The sequence below is a fragment of the Salvelinus namaycush genome, chromosome 28 (genome assembly GCF_016432855.1).
Source record: "Salvelinus namaycush isolate Seneca chromosome 28, SaNama_1.0, whole genome shotgun sequence".
Classification (NCBI taxonomy): domain Eukaryota; kingdom Metazoa; phylum Chordata; class Actinopteri; order Salmoniformes; family Salmonidae; genus Salvelinus; species Salvelinus namaycush.
Genome location: NC_052334.1, coordinates 43,996,130 through 44,019,630, shown reverse-complemented (window position 1 = coordinate 44,019,630; position 23,501 = coordinate 43,996,130). Strand labels below are relative to the sequence as shown.

Sequence of the window (23,501 nt, the reverse complement as noted above, 5' to 3'; positions counted from 1 at the left end):
ACAGCCCTAGGTGCAAATAATTATCAGGTAGAACAGAAAACCAGAAGGCTTTGGACCTCTTGGGTAAGAGTTGAATACCCCTGCTCTATACTATTGACAAAGGAAATAAACCTTTCTTTTATAAAATAAATACATTTAGATTAGGTTACATATTGCGTCAAAGTATTGATTTCCCGGTCACAGAGATGAGGATGAAGGAGAGAATGGATTTTGAGAGACCCATGGTACCTGGTAAGATGAATATTGAACTTATTACCACCTGTCCCTGTAGTAGGGTTAGGGTTACCCTGCGTTCATCCTGCCCTCGACTAATAGTGGCTACTTGCAGTTCACAGAACAAAGTATTTTACGTTTGTGGCATCTGATTTATTAACCCTGCTCTAAAGTTATGCATTGCATAATGACAAGAACGTGCAGTAAGACGGTTTTTATACTTTGTTTAATTAAACATGTCATTTATTATATCTTGCGACTCCTCAACCTCCAGTAACCTCATGTAGTGCCCATCAGAAGAGGGGAATTTGCTCCTGTTGGAGCTGACAACACACGCCAGCAGCAACACTGGGTTGTCTGGTCCCAGTTGCTCACCTCCTCCAGGCGGCCCACTCCTCCAGGCGGAATTGTCTACAAAGAGCAAAGCAAATACCTGTCATGCACCATAAATACTAAGACATTCCTGTCAAGCATCTGGTAACAGGTACTGTCTCTCCCAATACCATCATTGCCATTGATAGTTGTAATATTTAGGCCTTTGAGGGATTTTCTCAAATTAATGGGTAGGATTGTATTGGTGAAAATATAAAGTGACATTCCTTCCCGCTAGGCTACAACCTCCACACAAAATGTTGAATGAATATGCCTCTACTCTATACAAAGCCATGGCCTTTTCAGGCTGGTATTTGAGTAGGCCCTACATCCGTATGGAACAGTTGTTTAGTAGCTAGCTAAATTCTTTCATTTGTTTTTTCACAATGTAGCTTGCTATTCGCAGTGAGCTGGTGACGCAATTCAACTAACATTAGCTAGCTAGCTAGCTAGAACCACTGAGCTAGAACCAGGCCAGCTAGCTAACTAACTTTGGCCAGTTAGCTGGCTACCGCCTGCTAGTTGCTACAGTTAGTTAGCGAGACTGGTGTTAGCTAATTTATATGCAGCAAAGGAGCTTGTGAAAACAGTAATGAAATAACTAACTAACCTGTTAGACATCTGTTCTCCGGGATCCACTGGTTTGGGCTGCTTCTTCCAATTTTAGTTCAGCATGTGGTAGAGGGTGGTAAGTAACATTATCCCTCTGTCGTGTGCAGGCCAAAGCTGGGGTTGGCGAGGAGGCATGCACCCTCCTCAATCCCTGCTAGCAGTCCCTGACCCTGTGCCCACTACCGACAGCAGAGGCATTCCTCCTATATGGCCATTACCAGTTGGAAAGGTAACATTATGATTATACTAGTTGGTCGCTCAGGCAGGATGTTTAACTCTGGATCCTGCTAGCAAACAGCTACAAGGTAAGCTAACATACAATTGTAATGCATTCTGGCTTAAATTCAATTGTGAATATTGCTGAGAATTTAACAAAATATATTGTGCGTCAAGGATGTCAGGATAAATCATTATGTAGCTAATGTTAGCTAGCTAATAACTTGTGCCACTACTTGCTACTGGATGGTCACGGTGCCAAGTAGTCAAGACAGATAGATCTCCAATAAGCACATGCTGCATTCTCACTTTGTATGATCTGTAATCACAATTCTGTCTATCTTTTTCTGTTTGTTCCGTTAGCCCCCATTTAATAAGTTACAAAAAAATATTCCAACGGAAGTTGAAGGCCATAAATGTATCTTTCTCTGTCATTCGAGTGTCAATGTTGACAATTTAGTGGAATTTCTTAAATGTCCTCTGAGAGAATCCCTACGTGAGAATGCTATATTTTTCTACTCATCCTTCCTGCAGGATCGCGGCGCCATCTGCTGACCATTTAGGGCAGGGATGGGCAACTGGTGGCTCACGACCAAAAAATTCATTTTTATTTTTATTGTCTGGGTCTCAACTTAATGTTGATAGTTAGAATAGACAACGTGCTATTTAGAAATTTTTGTTGTATATCAACAGTTTTTCTATTGTTATATCTGTCACTGAATTAGCCCATGTCAGGTAAATTAGTCTAGCCAGCTATCTAAACTTGTAGCAATCATGATCAAATTACCGACCAGGGGGCCCCCATTGAATTCGTTAGTCACCGAGATATCATACTCAAAACTGCAAACATTTCTCTCCACCCAATGGCAAAATGAGTAGAATTGCAGGAAAGTAGTTATACATTTGCAAAATCTTCTCTCAGCCCCTTGGCAAAATGTTTAAAATTGCAGGAAATAAACTTGCTTTAAAATTGGCACATTTTCTCTATGCCCCTTGCCAAAATGTGTAGAATTGCAGGAAATGATTATTATTATATTTGTAATCTCGGCTGTCCAGAGGGGGGGGGTCGTTAAAATGTTTTGCTCGGAAGGTGGGAGGGGGGGGGGCCCCACAACAAAATTTCACCCAGGGCCCCCAAAAGGCTATACGTGTAGGTATAGATGTGGTTAACCTCTACGGGATTGGTGTCTCCCCGCGGGACGATTGAGCTAACGTGCGCTAATGTGATTAGCATGAAGTTGTAAGTAACAAGAAAAGTTCCCAGGACATAGACATATCTGATATGGGCAGAAAGCTTAAACTCTTGTTAATCTAACTGCACTGTCCAATTTACAGTAGCTATTAGTGAAAGAATACCATGCTATTGTTTGAGGAGAGTGCACAGTTATGAACTTGAAAATGTATCAATAAACCAATTTGGCATATTTGGGCAGAATTTATACAATATTTTGAACAGAAATGCAATGGTTCATTGGATCAATCTAAAACTTTGCACATACACTGCTGTGGACAAAATCTAAATTGCGCCTAAACTGCAATAATAGATTGTGGCCTTCCTCTTGCATTTCAAAGATGATGAACATAATCTTTTACCAGATGTGTTGTATTCTCCTTCATTAATTTCACATTTCCACAAACTTCAAAATGTTTCCTTTCAAATGGCATCACGAATATGCATATCCTTGCTTCAGGTCCTGAACTACAGGCAGTTATATTTGGGTATGTCATTTTTGGCGAAAATGGAAAAAAAGGCTCCGATCCTTATTATTAAGCAAACTTGCGAGCCACTCATGATGATTTCAGATTTTTTGTGGCCCCCACTCCTATCAAACTTGCCCATCCCTGATATAGGGAATGGAGTTCTCAACCTGAGTGCCAAATATCATGCCATAATATACAGTATTACACACACACACACACACACACACACACACACACACACACACACACACACACACACACACACACACACACACACACACACACACACACACACACACACACACACACACACACACACGGTTAGCAGATGTTAATGTGAGTGTAGCGAAATGCTTGTGCTTCTAGTTCCGACCGTGCAGTAATATCTAACAAGTAATCTAACAATTTCCCAACAACTACCTTATACACACACACAAGTGTAAAGGAATGAGCGCCTCCTGCTGAGTGCCTCCTGCCGGGATACACACTAGACATAGTGACTCAGACACCCCTATTCAAGTCTATTTGTCTTTGTTTACATAGGACCAAGTGGGGAGTAGTCACGACTCTCTCAAAAGCAGCAAGGCCATACTGTGATTGTGTTTGTTTAGTCACAGCAGGGTATGTGTGTGCGCGTGGGGGAACTGTGGATCACTGAACTTAAATACACAGAGATGACATCCCACTCCGAATCTGCCCTCCCTGGCATGACAAAAGGGAATCCAGCCTTGGAGTCTAACCGGTGAGATCATGCCACAGATTTTTGATGTGCCCGCACCCAGGATGCGCTACCTCTGCTTCCGGCGTATGTGTGTGTACACGGCCCTGGAGGGATGGATGCAATGTGGCCGGAAGTGATCCTCATTCACCACACTCACACCTGAACAAAATCCAGTCCAAAGGGAGATCTGATGAAAACCAGGGCCCGCATCCACAAAGAGTCTCAGAGTAAGAGTGCTGATCTAAGATCAGTTGTGTCTTTAGATCATAATAAATAATAGTGTATGGACAGATCCTAGATCAGCGCTCCTACTCAGATGTTTTGTGGGTACGGACCCAGGTAGTCGAAACACTGTCGAATAAATTCACATGGGAGCATCATGCAGTGTGCAGCGTACACTATTTTGACGTCCAGCACCTGCTAAGTCTACGGATATGCGTGTCATCGCTTCTCTATTCAGTAATACGCCTGTTTTGTGGAGAAAAGCAGTTGGATGTCTTTCATTGTGCTTACGCACACCCTTTCTGCCCCTGTATGATGGAGTAACCTCTTTTCATCCCTTTCTCTCGCTCTCTTTTCACCCTGTCGTGCTCTCTCATTATCAGGTTCTGTCATACCTTGTTGGTGAGGAGCTGGCACACTTGAGGTACATAGTCAATGAGGCAGCCTCCACTAGGGAATGCTGGGATGTGTAGTGCAGAGGAACCGCCAAGTGCGCTGATGGACAGAAAGATAAAGAAAGAGTTAAACTACGGCACACAGCAATTCAATTCATATCCCTACTAAGGCCCATTCTAGAAGGAGACCCGATAGCGTTGAGTAAATTGCAGATGCATGCAGGTCATCCTATGCTTCCCGTAATGAATCACTTTTAGACTACCTGTGGTAAACAGAAATGGGAACATTCTAGAGTTGGTTAATGTTTACTTCAAAGCCTTACACTCTGCAATTTGAATTGGCAGAGAGCGAGAGTTAAAGAGAGGGAGGAAGAGGCAGCAATAAGGGACTGAGCACGCAACCCTTCTGTCAAACATTACATACATTTTCCACTGACGTCACTGCATGGTTTATCAGAAGTATTTCATCTCACGACAAGATTCAGACTTTGCTCACACAAGCATTTTCTGCCTCTATGTACAGAACCATACCCATAACACACACACCCTGGCATGTCCTTGATATACACTAGTTTATCCCTTAATTCAGGTTCAGCCCCACCCTGCTCTACAAACACAAGTGTTCTCAGGCATGACTGACAGGGGTGGTGGTTCCAGCTCCAGGCACATCCCTTCCTCCCTCTCACAGAACAGAACAGAAGCAGAAGAACAGGTGGAGACTAGAGAGGAGAGAGAAGGGCAATATGAACTGCACACACCCTGTTAAGGCAAGACATAGGAATGAGGTCAGACGTAAGCCTCTAAACAGACCACTCGTCTCTACGATCCACAGCGAATATGATGCGTGTGTGTGCGCGTTTGCATCGAGTGCAGACACACTAGCACAGACTCCGTCACCCCAAAACGACACAACTCCCTCTAAAAGAAAGCAAACAACTCTCTCTCTCTTTTCCATCAGTATCTCTCCACATGTATCTCTCTCACAGTATACAAACCCATCCAAAACCTAATTTGAACAGCTGAAAAACACATACACACAACCTCACAGAGAGCAGCCATAAGGTCAGAAAGAAGAAAAGTAATGGAGGGGGAGGGGGTCATAGGTAAAACCATGAAGCTACACTCTCTAGAGCTGGAGGGGGTCATAGCTATAACCATGAAGCTACACTCTCTAGAGATGGAGGGGGTCATAGCTATAACCATGAAGCTACACTCTCTAGAGCTGGAGGGCGTCATAGCTATAACCATGAAGCTACACTCTCTAGAGCTGGAGGGGGTCATAGGTAAAACCATGAAGCTACACTCTCTAGAGCTGGAGGGGGTCATAGCTAAAACCATGAAGCTACACTCTCTAGAGATGGAGGGTGTCATAGCTATAACCATGAAGCTACACTCTCTAGAGCTGGAGGGTGTCATAGCTATAACCATGAAGCTACACTCTCTAGAGCTGGAGGGGGTCATAGCTATAACCATGAAGCTACACTCTCTAGAGCTGGAGGGGGTCATAGGTAAAACCATGAAGCTACAGTCTCTAGAGCTGGAGGGGGTCATAGCTAAAACCATGAAGCTACACTCTCTAGAGATGGAGGGGGTCATAGCTAAAACCATGAAGCTACACTCTCTAGAGCTGGAGGGGGTCATAGCTAAAACCATGAAGCTACACTCTCTAGAGATGGAGGGGTCATAGCTATAACCATGAAGCTACACTCTCTAGAGCTGGAGGGGGTTGTCGTGTCTTTGGCATCATTAAAACTGAAGACTTATTTATCAAATAACTTTCTAATTATTATTACGCGATTAAACTGATTAATCATGTAACTGTAATTAACTAGGAAGTCGGGGCACCAAGGAAAATATTCAGATTATAAAGTTATAATTTTCCTAATATAACTTTCAGCAGCCTGGGTGTAGGAGACAGGGAGGTAGGGGGATGGTGCATAGAAAAGGGCTGGTGCAGAGGGAGGGGGGGTAGTGCTCGCTGTACCCAAAGAGGGCAACGTCATGACAGGGTCATAGGTAAATGGTGTTCTACAGTATTGTTGCAGCGTTTTTAACCTTAAAAAACAAGCTATATGGCCTAATAGACCTGGCAGACTATAGTATTTATATAGTTCAAATCCTTTCAGCATTTTGATTGAGCATGCCTGGAGTGCCTGGTGGGCAGGGTTTGCACTTTTGGGGCTACTCCATTGCTCCAGGCAAGCTCAATCAAGGGCAAATTATTTTTTTTAGAAAGAACACAAACACTATTTGTGGCCTGCTGGAGGTCATTTTGCAGGGCTCTGGCAGTGCTTCTCCTGCTCAAAGGCGGAGGTAGCGGTCCTGCTGCTGGGTTGTTGCCCTCCTACGGCCTCCTCCACGTCTCCTGATGTACTGGCCTGTCTCCTGGTAGCGCCTCCATGCTCTGGACACTACGCTGACAGACACAGCAAACCTTCTTGCCACAGCTCGCATTGATGTGCCATCCTGGATGAGCTGCACTACCTGAGCCACTTGTGTGGGTTGTAGACTCCGTCTCATGCTACCACTAGAGTGAGAGCACCGCCAGCATTCAAAAGTGACCAAAACATCAGCCAGGAAGCATAGGAACTGAGAAGTGGTCTGTGGTCACCACCTGCAGAATCACTCCTTTATTGGGGGTGTCTTGCTAATTGCCTATAATTTCCACCTTTTGTCTATTCCATTTGCACAACAGCATGTGACATTTATAGTCAATCAGTGTTGCTTCCTAAGTGGACAGTTTGATTTCACAGAAGTGTGATTGACTTGGAGTTACATTGTGTTGTTTAAGTGTTCCCTTTATTTTTTTGAGCAGTGTATTTTCAAAGAAGCTTGGATCATCATTATTCGGACCGTATAGGTTAATAAGCCATATCTGTTTATTGTCCAATAACATATTTAAAATATTTTTATTTTATTTTTTTTATTTAACCTTTATTTAACCAGGAAGGGCTCATTGAGATTTAAAATCTCTTTTTCAAGAGCAACCTGGCCAAGATAGGCAGCACCAAGTCATTACAAAAATTACAGACAGACAACATGAAAAACTACAAGTAATCTAGTAAAAACCATTGAATTCACAAGAGTATAACAAAATCAAAAACAGCAAATTAAAAACATTGACAGGTCAGGGAATCAGCCTCAAAATCCTTCATCAGTGATTTAAAAACACCAAATCGGGACAAGTTCTTCCAGTTTAAAAGTATTTTGTAAGGTATTCCAAGACGATGGCGCAGAGTACATAAAAGCCCTTTTACCAATAATCCATCTACCTTGAGGATCTGTTTGGACAATTTGCACATTTGGATCAAAATTATTGTTAATTAAAACCATCACCCCTTTTGAATTTCTTTGCCCATGGGAGAAATATATTTCGCCCCCCCAGTTCTTTTTCCACAAAACTTCATCTAAAACTGTTGAATGGGTTTCCTGTAAACAATAGATATTATATTCCTTCTCTTTTAGCCAGGTAAATACTGATCGTCTTTTCTTATTATCTGCTGGGCCATTACAATTGTAACTGGCTATACTTATTTCCCCACTTACCATAATGAGACAACTTTCAATTATTTTTTATCAAAATATATGTTTGTAAACGTACCATTAAAAAGTAACATGATGATTGAGTGTCTATATAGCTGTACCATGATATTTGCATTTCTACTAAGTAAACCTCCAATTGGTCCCTACTATTCCACCCGCTAAAAGCCCTCCTCATCCCGAGTTGGGTTGTCATCCCAATGCCCGGCAGACCACCCTCGACCCCCTGTATCCCATAGCCCTGAACCGACTGGGATCCATCCTTTGAAAAGAGCACACAGTGCTCACCTGGCCATTTTACTGCCAATGTTTGTCTATGGAGATTGCATGGCGGTGTGCTTAATTTTATACACCTGTCAGAAACGAGTGTGGTTGAAATAGCCGAATCCACCAATTTGAAGAGGTATCCACATACGTTTGTATATATAGTGTAACTATCTATATATATTTTTTTAATGTAACCTTTATTTAACTAGGCAAGTCAGTTAAGAACAAATTCTTATTTACAATGACGGCCTACCGGGGAACAGTGGGTTAACTGCCTTGTTCAGGGGAAGAACAACATATTTTTACCTTGTCAGCTTGGAGATTCGGTACAGCAACCTTTCGGTTACTGGCCCAACGCTCTAACCACTCGGCTACATTTCTAGGCTGCATTTCTATCTGCAACATTACTCCTTACTGAACACACCCCTGACGGCACAAAGCCACAAGGTGTGGTGGGAAACGATGATGATATAGTATGGGTCAGACAGAGGTTGTAACTGGGCCATATTATCCAGGTATGAGGGGGAGTTGCCAGAGCACATTGTGGGAGGCAGTTCATCTAAGCTGTGGATTCTCATCAGTAGATTAATCATGTCTGAATTGTTACACATTGTTACACAATGTGGGCTGCGACCACTTCCCTTTAATGCAGTTTTACAACGCTACTTGTTGTGGTTTAGCCACTATCTAGTGTTCCTCATTATTTAGATACAACATCCTCAGTCATGACTCTAGTATCAGTTTATTGCTTGACAAACTACCGATAATGTCAGCTGTTCGTTCTTTACCTTGTTAAGGGTTGATCTATATTGCGCTACTTCATTCGCAGATCAATGATGGCATATTGTCACCGATATAGAAATATAATTAAATCAAATTGCTGTGGTCGGATGAGCTATGCCCTTTCTAGTAATTCTATTTCTATGGTCGCCAAGCCCTCTGAATTGTGAACGACGCATTCCAAATAGGTCATACTGCCATGATGAGAGCCCGATGCACATATTAGCATTGCTCTCTGTGCTTTTTTTTTGTCTAAATGCTACAATGACCAATGCAAAGCAGCTCACGACAACGAAGACAAATCCTCCGACTTTAAAAGTCTATCCGCCCACAGATCTATCTAAGAATAACCTCATTTCATTCAGATGTAAATGCAGACATAGACGCACAGAACGGTCGACTCACCAGTTAATTAGCGAACTCGTCACTCACGCGTGTTGATTGGGTCCGTGAACAAAGACACTTGCGATTGTCATTGTAACGACGCACGCCTCAAACTGTCAATTGAATGAAGGCTGATTAATCACTAGCGTCTGACGCTGCCAGATAAACTGTGGAAATGGAAAGAAGATATTTATTGTGTATTTGTCAAGGTATTTGAGAAGATATTTCATATGCATTGGACCCAAAATGCTTGCTCTACTTCACTTAATTTTAAGTTGCTTAAAGTAATAGTAGTAGTAGTAGTAGTAGTAGCAGTCTTGTGAGTGCTGTGCAGTTTTGATTATAAAACGTAATGATTAATTGTAGCGTTGGCATAGTAGCAGTGTCGGAAAAAGTACCCAACTGTCATCCTTGAGTAAAAGTAAAAGATACCTTAATAGAAAATGACTCAAGTAAAAGTCACCCGGTAAAATACTACTTGAGTAAAAGTCAAAGTATTTGGTTCAAAATATACTTAAGTATCAAAAGTATAAATCATTTCAAATTCCTTATATTAAGCAAACCAGATTAAGCAAACCACCATTGTCATATTATTTACATTTACAGAAAGCCAGGGGCACACTCCAACATTTACAAACAAAGCATTTGTATTTAGTGAGTCCGCCAGATCAGAGGCAGTAGGGTTGACCAGGGATGTTCGGTTGATAAGTGCGTGAATGAGACTATTTTCCTGTCCTGCTAAGCATTCAAAATGTAACAAGTACTTTTGGGTGTCAAGGAAAATGTACGGAGTAAAAAGTACAATGTTTTCTTAAGGAATGTAGTGAAGTAAAAGTAGTCAAAAATATAAATAGTAAAGTACAGATACCCCAAAAAACTACTTAAGTAGTACTTTAAAGTATTTTTACTTAAGTACTTTACACCACTGCATAGTAGGGAGGAAAGGTTTAAAAGGACACATAATATAGTTTTAAATATTGGTATGAAAAAAGTTGCAGACTAGCAGGAGCTTGTTTGACAAGTGCAGGTCCATAGCCAGGGTTCAATCATGTTTGGTGATGGTACTATACACAAAAGTGAAGGAAATTGCTTTATACAAATCTGACCTTGTCAGTTAAAAGACTGTTGATTGTCCGAGTGAATGCTTGTGTAAGGACCAGGGAATCACCTTGTAAGAAAGAAAAGAGGACTCCAACTGACAAAGGCACTAGATTCTTAGCTTATCTGTTCTCACACGGTCTCTCACACACACACACACACACACACACACACACACACACACACACACACACACACACACACACACACACACACACACACACACACACACACACACACACACACACACTTCACTCCACCTGAGTCACCAAAGGTAATTTCCTGCGTTAATTAAGTCATGGGCGGCCTTGTCACTGCATTCAGTAAATTTGTCATACGGAAGGCTACGTTGCTTGAGGGGGGGGTTGTCCACACAATGACTCCTATCCATTGTGGGTGGAGTGCTACGAGTGGAGTCACCAGCACAGGCAGAAGCAGGGACACCTCAGGGGTCCTTGGAGAAGGGTATCATGGGACCAAAAATGGCTCAGGACTTTGGCCAAATTGCCAAGTGGATTGGTAACCCAACCCAAAGGGATTTGAGGTATATTTTCAGACCGTTTAGTGAAAAGGGAATAGCATCTGCTATTAAAACGCTGTCGTAATTCATTTGAATGCAGTGAGCTCTAGTGACCAGATTAGCGTTAATCTTTCTGTGCATACATGACATGGTATACAAGTGCTCACTAAAAAGCATGAGCTGGCGCACAACCAGAGAAAATGATTTAGTGTCGAGGTGCTGACTAACGGTGAATAAACTGGAAGCTATAAAAACAGAGTCGCACACTCCATATGCATAACCTCCTAGTAATCTATTGGGTAAAACAACACCAACGTTTCGGCCTCACTGTGCCTTATTCATGGTCAAGTGCTCACTGACAGTAATTTGCAAATAAATTACATGGTCTCAATGTCACTGAAAGCATCCGTTTCGACTAGCATCGTAGTTCTCTGTGAAGGCCGAGGCCCTACCCCCGAAAGAATATGTCACTAGTCCTAAGTAGCATGAGCGTATCCCTATTTTTTTTGACCAGCCAGCACCTCTTCGGTCATTGTCTTCAGGCAACAGTTTGGCACTGTCGTGACCCCCTCGCCTCGTAAACACCCTCATTACCTGTTCAGTTGTTTCAATCCCACTTTACCTGTGTGGAATCTTGTCATTTGCTGATATGCCCCTGGTGTAAAGGGCTTCAGTGGTACAATTTGTGCTAAGGGGGGGAAGTACAAGTGTCTCATTAAGAGCTGAAAGAAGGTCAAAAGTGAATTTGGAATATTTGGGAAAATGTAACGTTCAGATCACACCCAACCCACTTCTTTGGCACAGAGGGATCCCAAAGTTCCCATAGACCTAAATCTGTGTGTCCAGTGCATTTCCTGTTTTGGCCGAATGACACTCTCCCTTTGGGCCGAGGCAATATGCATCAGGAAAACACATGCTGTTCTAGTTAATGTCCTGACATGCCAAAAAGAGTTTCTAAAGAAACTTTGATTACGACAGAAAGGTTTCTAGATAAACTTTAATTGTGACAAAGACAGCTTCCACAAACCAAAGAACCTCAAGGGCATAAGGTAAACGTGTGGCCTAGTAGAAAATACTTAATTCATGATAATACCCACTGGGAAACTAGGAATTGTGGGTAACGTAGTCTCATGACACTTCCTCCGTCACTCAGTCAGAACCCAAAGCAGGTATCACAGGGAGGGATGATGATGGGTCCACCAGGGACACAACGACCATGACAGGGGTGAGGCTGAAGTCTGGCAGCATGGTGTCGTGTAGAAAAAATTATCCCCACCCACACAGTGTAGCACCTGGAATTCCTTGGGTGCTTTTGATATTCACCAGGGAGTGGGTAAGGTCTGTGGACTCGCTCAGTCATCTGTGCATTGAGGAGCACTCACTTCTGCTGCAAGGATAGGTGTGTGTGTGTGAGGAGTGTTCTGGTGGGCGCCCGCGGCTATGCTATGCAGCTCCCTCTAGATATATGGGGTTATAGGCAGCTACAGGATAAATATTATGGAGAGGAACACCGCAAATAACGTGGCTGCTTACAATGGTTCACAAGTACACATATGGAAAAGCATACAAGCACACTAGAGATGTGTAATGCATGTATTACAGGCAAAGGCAATTGCATTCACATATGCGCACACACACAGACCCGAACATTGCTCTGCCCAGCCTAAAACTGTCTCTCTCTGTTGATTTTCTTTGGCTCCCAAATAGGCTTTGGTTTGGGGGCAGAGACGGTGCCCACTCGATTCTTTTATGTAACACTGCAGGTTTTCTGGGTAGAGCGAGAGGCTAACGACTCATCTCATAGACTGACTGGGTACAGTCAGGTCCAGACCAGCCAACAGTGGAGAAGAAAAGCGAGAGAATGAAGAAAAAAGGAGATGTAACAGGGAGGCAGGAAAATGAGTAACGAGAAGGATGGAAGAGACATGGGCTGTCAATCTAAACCTTGTATATGGCTGACATTGGTAGATGCCTTGTATATGGCTGACATTGGTTTGATGCCTTGTATATGGCTGACATTGGTTTGATGCCTTGTATATGACTGACATTGGTAGATGCCTTGTATATGGCTGACATTGGTTTGATGCCTTGTATATGGCTGACATTGGTTTGATGCCTTGTATATGGCTGACATTGGTAGATGCCTTGTATATGGCTGACATTGGTAGATGCCTTGTATATGGCTGACATTGGTAGATGCCTTGTATATGGCTGACATTGGTAGATGCCTTGTATATGGCTGACATTGGTTTGATGCCTTGTATATGGCTGACATTGGTTTGATGCCTTGTATATGGCTGACATTGGTTTGATGCCTTGTATATGGCTGACATTGGTAGATGCCTTGTATATGGCTGACATTGGTAGATGCCTTGTATATGGCTGACATTGGTTTGATGCCTTGTATATGGCTGACATTGGTTTGATGCCTTGTATATGGCTGACATTGGTAGATGCCTTGTATATGGCTGACATTGGTAGATGCCTTGTATATGGCTGACATTGGTAGATGCCTTGTATATGGCTGACATTGGTTTGATGCCTTGTATATGGCTGACATTGGTTTGATGCCTTGTATATGGCTGACATTGGTAGATGCCTTGTATATGGCTGACATTGGTAGATGCCTTGTATATGGCTGACATTGGTTTGATTCCTTGTATATGGCTGACATTGGTTTGATGCCTTGTATATGGCTGACATTGGTTTGATGCCTTGTATATGGCTGACATTGGTTTGATGCCTTGTATATGGCTGACATTGGTTTGATGCCTTGTATATGGCTGACATTGGTTTGATGCCTTGTATATGGCTGACATTGGTTTGATGCCTTGTATATGGCTGACATTGGTTTGATGCCTTGTATATGGCTGACATTGGTTTGATGCCTTGTATATGGCTGACATTGGTTTGATGCCTTGTATATGGCTGACATTGGTAGATGCCTTGTATATGGCTGACATTGGTAGATGCCTTGTATATGGCTGACATTGGTAGATGCCTTGTATATGGCTGACATTGGTAGATGACTTGTATATGGCTGACATTGGTAGATGCCTTGTATATGGCTGACATTGGTAGATGCCTTGTATATGGCTGACATTGGTTTGATGCCTTGTATATGGCTGACATTGGTTTGATGCCTTGTATATGGCTGACATTGGTTTGATGCCTTGTATATGGCTGACATTGGTAGATGCCTTGTATATGGCTGACATTGGTTTGATTCCTTGTATATGGCTGACATTGGTTTGATGCCTTGTATATGGCTGACATTGGTTTGATGCCTTGTATATGGCTGACATTGGTAGATGCCTTGTATATGGCTGACATTGGTAGATGCCTTGTATATGGCTGACATTGGTTTGATTCCTTGTATATGGCTGACATTGGTTTGATGCCTTGTATATGGCTGACATTGGTTTGATGCCTTGTATATGGCTGACATTGGTTTGATGCCTTGTATATGACTGACATTGGTTTGATGCCTTGTATATGGCTGACATTGGTTTGATGCCTTGTATATGGCTGACATTGGTTTGATGCCTTGTATATGGCTGACATTGGTTTGATGCCTTGTATATGGCTGACATTGGTTTGATGCCTTGTATATGGCTGACATTGGTTTGATGCCTTGTATATGGCTGACATTGGTAGATGCCTTGTATATGGCTGACATTGGTAGATGCCTTGTATATGGCTGACATTGGTAGATGCCTTGTATATGGCTGACATTGGTAGATGACTTGTATATGGCTGACATTGGTAGATGCCTTGTATATGGCTGACATTGGTAGATGCCTTGTATATGGCTGACATTGGTTTGATGCCTTGTATATGGCTGACATTGGTTTGATGCCTTGTATATGGCTGACATTGGTTTGATGCCTTGTATATGGCTGACATTGGTAGATGCCTTGTATATGGCTGACATTGGTTTGATGCCTTGTATATGGCTGACATTGGTTTGATGCCTTGTATATGGCTGACATTGGTAGATACCTTGTATATGGCTGACATTGGTAGATGCCTTGTATATGGCTGACATTGGTTTGATGCCTTGTATATGGCAAACATTGGTAGATACCTTGTATATGGCTGACATTGGTAGATGCCTTGTATATGGCTGACATTGGTAGATGCCTTGTATATGGCTGACATTGGTAGATGCCTTGTATATGGCTGACATTGGTAGATGCCTTGTATATGGCTGACATTGGTAGATGCCTTGTATATGGCTGACATTGGTAGATGCCTTGTATATGGCTGACATTGATAGATGCCTTGTATATGGCTGACATTGGTTTGATGCCTTGTATATGGCTGACATTGGTTTGATGCCTTGTATATGGCTGACATTGGTAGATGCCTTGTATATGGCTGACATTGGTTTGATGCCTTGTATATGGCCGACATTGGTAGATGCCTTGTATATGGCTGACATTGGTTTGATGCCTTGTATATGGCTGACATTGGTTTGATGCCTTGTATATGGCTGACATTGGTAGATGCCTTGTATATGGCTGACATTGGTAGATGCCTTGTATATGGCTGACATTGGTAGATGCCTTGTATATGGCTGACATTGGTAGATGCCTTGTATATGGCTGACATTGGTAGATGCCTTGTATATGGCTGACATTGATAGATGCCTTGTATATGGCTGACATTGGTTTGATGCCTTGTATATGGCTGACATTGGTTTGATGCCTTGTATATGGCTGACATTGGTAGATGCCTTGTATATGGCTGACATTGGTTTGATGCCTTGTATATGGCTGACATTGGTAGATGCCTTGTATATGGCTGACATTGGTAGATGCCTTGTATATGGCTGACATTGATAGATGCCTTGTATATGGCTGACATTGGTTTGATGCCTTGTATATGGCTGACATTGGTAGATGCCTTGTATATGGCTGACATTGGTTTGATGCCTTGTATATGGCCGACATTGGTAGATGCCTTGTATATGGCTGACATTGGTTTGATGCCTTGTATATGGCTGACATTGGTTTGATGCCTTGTATGTGGCTGACATTGGTAGATGCCTTGTATATGGCTGACATTGGTAGATGCCTTGTATATGGCTGACATTGGTAGATGCCTTGTATATGGCTGACATTGGTTTGATGCCTTGTATATGGCTGACATTGGTAGATGCCTTGTATATGGCTGACATTGGTAGATGCCTTGTATACGGCGGACATTGGTTTGATGCCTTGTATATGGCTGACATTGGTTTGATGCCTTGTATATGGCTGACATTGGTAGATGCCTTGTATATGGCTGACATAACCATGTCCATTTAACGTTAAATGATTCAAATACAATCGGTAGCATGAAATTGAACTTGAGGCTTAAGTCATTTCACAAGATAGTACAGCACAGCCTGCCCTTATTCAAGTGGCTATTGAATGCACTTCTGAATAACAACAATACACGTTAAGGTTTTTGTATGCCGCATTTCAATATCCCAATAAGAGGAACGATGTCAACTGCATAAACACAAAAGCGTAGGTGAAGATACTCTCTTAACCGAATCAATGCGTGAGGAAGAGTGGTGAGGACCAGACATGAAAGTATTTCAGTCCGAGCGAACTAGCGTACAAACGAACGTACAATAGCTGCAGCCCATGTATAGGCAAGTACATACATGGGTGTCAGTGGAGTAGCTATGAAGTATAGTATCTCTCTCTGGAATGGCTGGTCTGTTTGAAAAGAGAGAGAAAGGTATAACGTCATAGCTCTGAGGGGATAAAAATATTCAGTTTCTCCCAGAATGTATTAGATCCTGGAGCTACCGCAGCCCTCCAAGGAGAGAGAAAAGGAGAGAGAAAAGGAGAGAGGGAAATGAGATATCAAACGTCTCTCTCAAGTCCCACTCTCTTTCCTTCTCTCTTTGAGGCTCCGCCAGCAAGACTGACTGGGAGGCGAGAGAGAGATCAGGAGCGGAGAGGAGGATGAGGGGAGAAGAAGGGAGAGAGAGAGAGAGCGCGAGAATGAGGAGAGAGTAAAAGGAAAGAGAAAATGTTTTCTTTGCCGGGTCAGCTTCAAGGGAAAAGGGGGACAGAAAGCCAGGGCCAAAGTGGAACGAGAACACAAGCAACAGAGCCACAGGCATAGGGAACACACACAGACATACAGGGAGCTCCAAAGGTTCACTTGTATGTGTATTGAAGTAGTCAACGGATTAGTATTTGGTCCCATATTCATAGCATGCAATGATTACATCAAGCTTGTGACTCAACAAACTTGTTGGATCCTCTTGCTGTTTGTATTGTGTTTCAGATTATTTTGTGCCCAATAGAAATGAATGGTGAATAATGTATTGTGTCATTTTGGAGTCACTTTTATTGTAAATAAGAATATTATATGTTTCTGAACACTTCTACATTAATGTGGACGCTACCATGATTATGGATAGTCCTGAATGAATCGTGAATAATGATGAGTGAGAAAGTTACAGATGCCCAAATACAGTACCCCCAAGACATGCTAACCTCTCACCATTACAATAACAGGGGAGGTTAGCATTTTTGGGGGGCATGATATTTGTGCGTTAAACTTTCTCACTTTCTCATTATTATTCGCGATTCATTCAGGACTATCCGTAACCATGGTAGCATCCACATTAATGTAGAAGTGCTTATGTAATCATTGCGTGTTAAGAATATGGGTACAAATACTCAACTTTTCACTGCTTTAAATACACATTAGTGAATTTGTTCCAACACTTTTGGTCTAAACGGTTTACCCAACACGGATGAGTATACCTCAAATTAAAGCTGGCAGTGCTGGAGTAGAGCCAAAACAACAAGAAATGTCTCACTGTCCCAATACTTTCGGAGCTCGCACGCACGCAAAGTCAGAAGGCCCAAAGTCAACACGAAAATACTACACTCAAGCGAGCATGCATAAACATACAAACATGAACTAGCTTGAGACTAAAGTTATTGAGGTAAATACGGAATGTGCGTAATCTGCGATGTTCTACGGAATCTACGCTACGTTGTTCGGGCTCAACCTTTTTCCTCAAAGGGCCAGATATGTCCAAATGATAGTAGGGTCTGCTGTGCAGCCCTATTCTCCTACATCTCTCCTCCCCAGCGCCACACGCTCCCCCTTTCCCCGCTCTCCTCTTTCATGCCTTTAGCCTCTTTCTGTCCATTCTCCTCACTCAACTGGCCGAGGAGGGCGCCGAACGCCACTGCAGCCTGGTCTAGCACATGGGCAAGGTCAAGCCTGTGAACGCACAGACACAGACACACATAGCTGAGCTGGCATGCTTCTCCTCTTGGTTGTTATTAGGGTGGATGCGAGCATTCTCAACCTCATTGAAAATAAATATAGCACATTTTCAAATCTGTTACTGCAATTGCAATTCAATTCACTTCCTGAATTGATGGGAATGGAAATTTAGTTGACGAATGACCCCGACCCTGGTGGTCTATAGCACTGTCAGAGAGTACTTCAATGTAGTGTGGAGAGTGCAGGGGACTAACTCATAAACAAATAATCTTTAAATGTAAAAAAAAAAAATCCTACTTTATTGTATTCACTAGTCAGAATAAGAAATCTCAATTGGTGGGAATGAAATGGAACAAGTCACATCCACTAGATTGCTCTGAGTTTTAATTGATGAAAAGTTATCCTCCATATTAAATTTGTCTGTAGCAAAGTGATGAAATCTGTTGGTATCATCAGAAAGATAGTGGTTTGGTTCATCAGGCTTGCTTCCTAAGTCTATAATATTGCTTAATTTGCTCATCTCTCATTTACTGTAATATTGTCTGGCCCAGTATATATGCCTCCTACCTACACAAATTACTCATCATACAAAATAAATGTGCAAGACTAACCTTCTCTAATTATCTGGCTCCATCCGCACCTTCGTTTAAGAAACGCAATATCTTGTCTATTTACGACATGAATATATGCCAATTATACACTTTCATCTACAAATACTCATAGCTCCCAGACAAAACCCTTCAATTGATTCTTCCAGGTTAATTCTGAAATCCAACTACATAAAACAAGACACTGCGATAACCTTCACCCTCCCCACTGCCGCACCTCATATAGTCAATTCTCTATCAGATACAGATGTACCATAATCTGGAATTCTTATCTTCACATTGCCAAAACCTCATCATCCCTCAATAACGTCAAGTTAAGACTGGGGGTCAGCCCGATGAACCTAACTACCCAATAATCCTCTCCAAGTAGCCTAACTCTCACACACAATCAAACATTGTTTGCGAGACAGAGCAGGAGATAGAGCGCGAGACAGAGAGTGAGACAGAGTGCGAGAGAGCGCGAGTGCGAGACAGAGCGCGAGACAGAGAGTGAGACAGAGAGTGAGACAGAGAGTGAGACAGAGAGTGAGACAGAGCGAGTGCGAGACAGAGTGCGAGACAGAGCGCCAACGCGAGACGGAGCGCGAGACAGAGCGCGAGAAAGGGCGCCAGCAAGAGACAGAGCGTGAGACAGAGTGCGAGAAAGGGCGCCAGCGCGAGACAGAGCGCGAGACAGTGCGCGAGACAGTGCGCGAGACAGTGCGCGAGACAGAGCGCGAGACAGAGCGCGAGACAGAGCGCGAGACAGTGCGCGAGACAGAGAAGTGGAACGAAAGATGGAGGAAAGTAGAAAGAGCTAGAGAGAATAGATGACCAAAAGGGAGACAGTGAGAGAAAGAGACAGCTAGAGATAAAGAGAGAAGGGAAAGAGAGAAAATGGAGGACAGGAGAAACAGTGTGACGAGAAGTAAAAAAAGAGAGACAAAGAGTGCGGGGGTGTAGACCGAGAGAGTGAGGAAAGTCGAGGGAGAGGAGGGATGAAAAGAGACAGAGATAGAGGGGGCAGAGGCCCCTTAACCTGGTATGACAGGGAGTGCGCTCGTAAATAACCATCTCCAGAGATTATTCCAAGCACGAACGGCCAGACCAGGCCGGCTAGAGGGGGGCATGGGGTCAAGAGAGGGGATGTTTACATACCTGACACTCTGCCCTGACACACACATGCACACCCACACAAACTCAACTCATGTACAGTACACATATGCACACACTTACGAACACTCAGATGTACAAACATACATGCGAATTAAGCAAGTACACACACACGCGCGCGCACACACACACACACACACACACACACACACACACACACGCACGCACGCACGCACACATGCACGCACACACACACACACACGCCCACACGCACACACGCCCACACGCCCACACGCCCACAGACACACAGTCACTCTCAGCCCCAGACACTGACTATGTGTCATCTATCTCTTTTTGTTCTTCTTCTTTCTTTTTAAAGGAACACATGAGTCCAGACACTGGCGTGTCGAATTATACATTGGTGACATCATGCGCTGCGGTTTTCACAATGCATTTTTGTTTATCTTCTTCTTACGCCTTACATGCTCTCTCCATCTGCATCCTACAAGTCTGTCTCATCTAGTCAAGTTATGGAGGAGATTTGGGGCCAACTGTCTGGCAGTAATGGTCAGAAATGCCAATCGGAACATCTTACTCCAGCCAGGAGAAAGGGCTCCTCTAGAGCCTGGTTCTCTTCAAGGTTTCGTCCTACTTATAAGGAGTTTTTGCTTGCCACTGTCACATTGGCTTGCTCTTAAAGGCCCAGGGCAGTCAAAAATGCTATTTTCCTATGTTTTATACATACAGAAAGTATTCACATCCCTAGACTTTTTCCACATTTTGTTGTTACAGCCTGAATTTAAGATGGTTTAAATTTGCCTCAAAGAAGGGCACCTATTGGTAGATGGGTAAAAATAAAAAAAAAGCAGACATTGAATATCCCTTATTAATTACCCCTGAGTCAATACATGTTAGAATCACCTTTGGCAGCGATTCCAACTGTGAGTCTTTCTGGGTAAGTCTCTAAGAGCTTTGCACACCTGGATTGTACAATATTTGCATATTAATATTTGTTTAATTCTTCAATATACACTACCGTTCAAAAGTTTGGGGTCACTTAGAAATGTCCTTATTTATGAAAGAAAAGCAATTTTTTGTCCATTAAAATAACATCAAATTGATCAGAAATACAGTGTAGACATTGTTAATGTTGTAAATGACTATTGTAGCTGGGAACTGCTGATTTTTTAATGGAATATCTACATATTATAGATATGGCGTACAGAGGCCCATTATCACCAACCATCACTCCTGTTTTCCAATGGCACGTTGTGTTAGCTAATCCAAGTTTATAATTTTAAAAAGCTAATTGATCATGAGAACCCTTTTGCAATTATGTTAGCACAGCTGAAAACTGTTGTCCTGATTAAAGAAGCAATAAAACTGTCCTTCTTTAGACTAGTTGAGTATCTGGAGCATCAGCATTTGTGGGTTCGATTACAGGCTCAAAATGGCCAGAAACAAAGACCTTTCTTCTGAAACTTGTCAGCATATACAGTATATCACAAAAGTGAGTACACCCCCCACATTTTTGTAAATATTTGAGTATATCTTTTCATGTGACAACACTGAAGAAATTACACTTTGCTACAATGTAAAGTAGTGAGTGTACAGCTTGTATAACAGTGTAAATTTGCTGTCCTCTCAAAATAACTCAACACACAGCCATTAATGTCTAAACCGCTGGCAACAAAAGTGAGTACACCCCAAAGTGAAAATGTCCAAATTGGGCCCAATTAGCCATTTTCCCTCCCCGGTGTCATGTGACTCGTTAGTGTTACAAAGTCTCAGGTGTGAATGGGGAGCAGGTGTGTTAAATTTGGTGTCATCTCTCTCACACTCCCTCATACTGACTGGTCACTGGAAGTTCAACATGGCACCTCATGGCAAAGAACTCTCTGAGGATCTGAAAAAAAGAATTGTTGCTCTACATAAAGATGGCCTGGGCTATAAGAAGATTGCCAAGACCCTGAAACTGAGCTGCAGCACGGTGGCCAAGACCATACAGCGGTTTAACTGGACAGGTTCCACTCAGAACAGGCCTCGCCATGGTCGACCAAAGAAGTTGAGTGCACGTGCTCAGCGTCATACCCAGAGGTTGTCTTTGGGAAATAGACGTATGAGTGCTGCCAGCATTGCTGCAGAGGTTGAAGGGGTGGGGGGTCAGCCTGTCAGTGCTCAGACCATACGCCGTACACTGCATCAAATTGGTCTGCATGGCTGTCGTCCCAGAAGGAAGCCTCTTCTAAAGATGATGCACAAGAAAGCCTGCAAACAGTTTGCTGAAGACAAGCAGACAAAGGACATGGATTACTGGAACCATGTCCTGTGGTCTGATGAGACCAAGATAAACTTATTTGGTTCAGATGGTGTCAAGCGTGTGTGGCGGCAACCAGGTGAGGAGTACAAAGACAAGTGTGTCTTGCCTACAGTCAAGCATGGTGGTGCGAGTGTCATGGTCTGGGGCTGTATGAGTGCTGCCGGCACTGGGGAGCTACAGTTCATTGAGGGAACCATGAATGCCAACATGTACTGTGACATACTGAAGCAGAGCATGATCCCCTCCCTTCGGAGACTGGGCCGCAGGGCAGTATTCCAACATGATAACGACCCCAAACACACCTCCAAGACGACCACTGCCTTGCTAAAGAAGCTGAGGGTAAAGGTGATGGACTGGCCAAGCATGTCTCCAGACCTAAACCCTATTGAGCATCTGTGGGGCATCCTCAAACGGAAGGTGGAGGAGTGCAAGGTCTCTAACATCCACCAGCTCCGTGATGTCGTCATGGAGGAGTGGAAGAGGACTCCAGTGGCAACCTGTGAAGCTCTGGTGAACTCCATGCCCAAGAGGGTTAAGGCAGTGCTGGAAAATGATGGTGGCCACACAAAATATTGACACTTTGGGCCCAATTTGGACATTTTCACTTAGGGGTGTACTCACTTTTGTTGCCAGCGGTTTAGACATTAATGGCTGTGTGTTGAGTTATTTTGAGGGGACAGAACATTTACACTGTTATACAAGCTGTACACTCACTACTTTACATTGTAGCAAAGTGTCATTTCTTCAGTGTTGTCACATGAAAAGATATACTCAAATATTTACAAAAATGTGAGGGGTGTACTTACTTTTGTGATATACTGTATATATATGGAACAAATTACCATGTGGTGTTAACCAAATCAAGGACAAGCCTTTTCTGATCCACAATGAAAAATGGGCTGCTGACATTTGATTTCAACTAAACTTAGAACGTATACTCTCTTCAAAGAGAACTACACCCCTGAACCGTATGTCCGCCTGAAACTTACAAAAAGCCAAAGGTCAGTTTGTGCACAACTCAGATCCGGCACCCTCCCTTTGGCTATAGAGACGGTATAATTTGCCTACTGCGTGATCTTAGGGAAGTCGGAAACAAAATCCATTTAGTGTTTTATTGCCCTCTGTATGACGATCTGAGACATGTTCTTTTTAATCAAATGTTTGGCGATAACCCTGAAATATTCTTCTT

General features: G+C 42.9%; 1 protein-coding gene across 1 annotated transcript in view; it reads right to left on the bottom strand.

The window, feature by feature from the left end:
- babam2 (BRISC and BRCA1 A complex member 2) overlaps positions 1-23,501 on the bottom strand; it is a 200,496-nt gene that overhangs the window by 33,392 nt on the left and 143,603 nt on the right. The window contains exon 8 of the mRNA XM_038967050.1: positions 4,453-4,552. Coding sequence (XP_038822978.1) covers positions 4,453-4,552 — 100 coding nt within the window. The remainder of the gene's footprint in view (positions 1-4,452; positions 4,553-23,501) is intronic.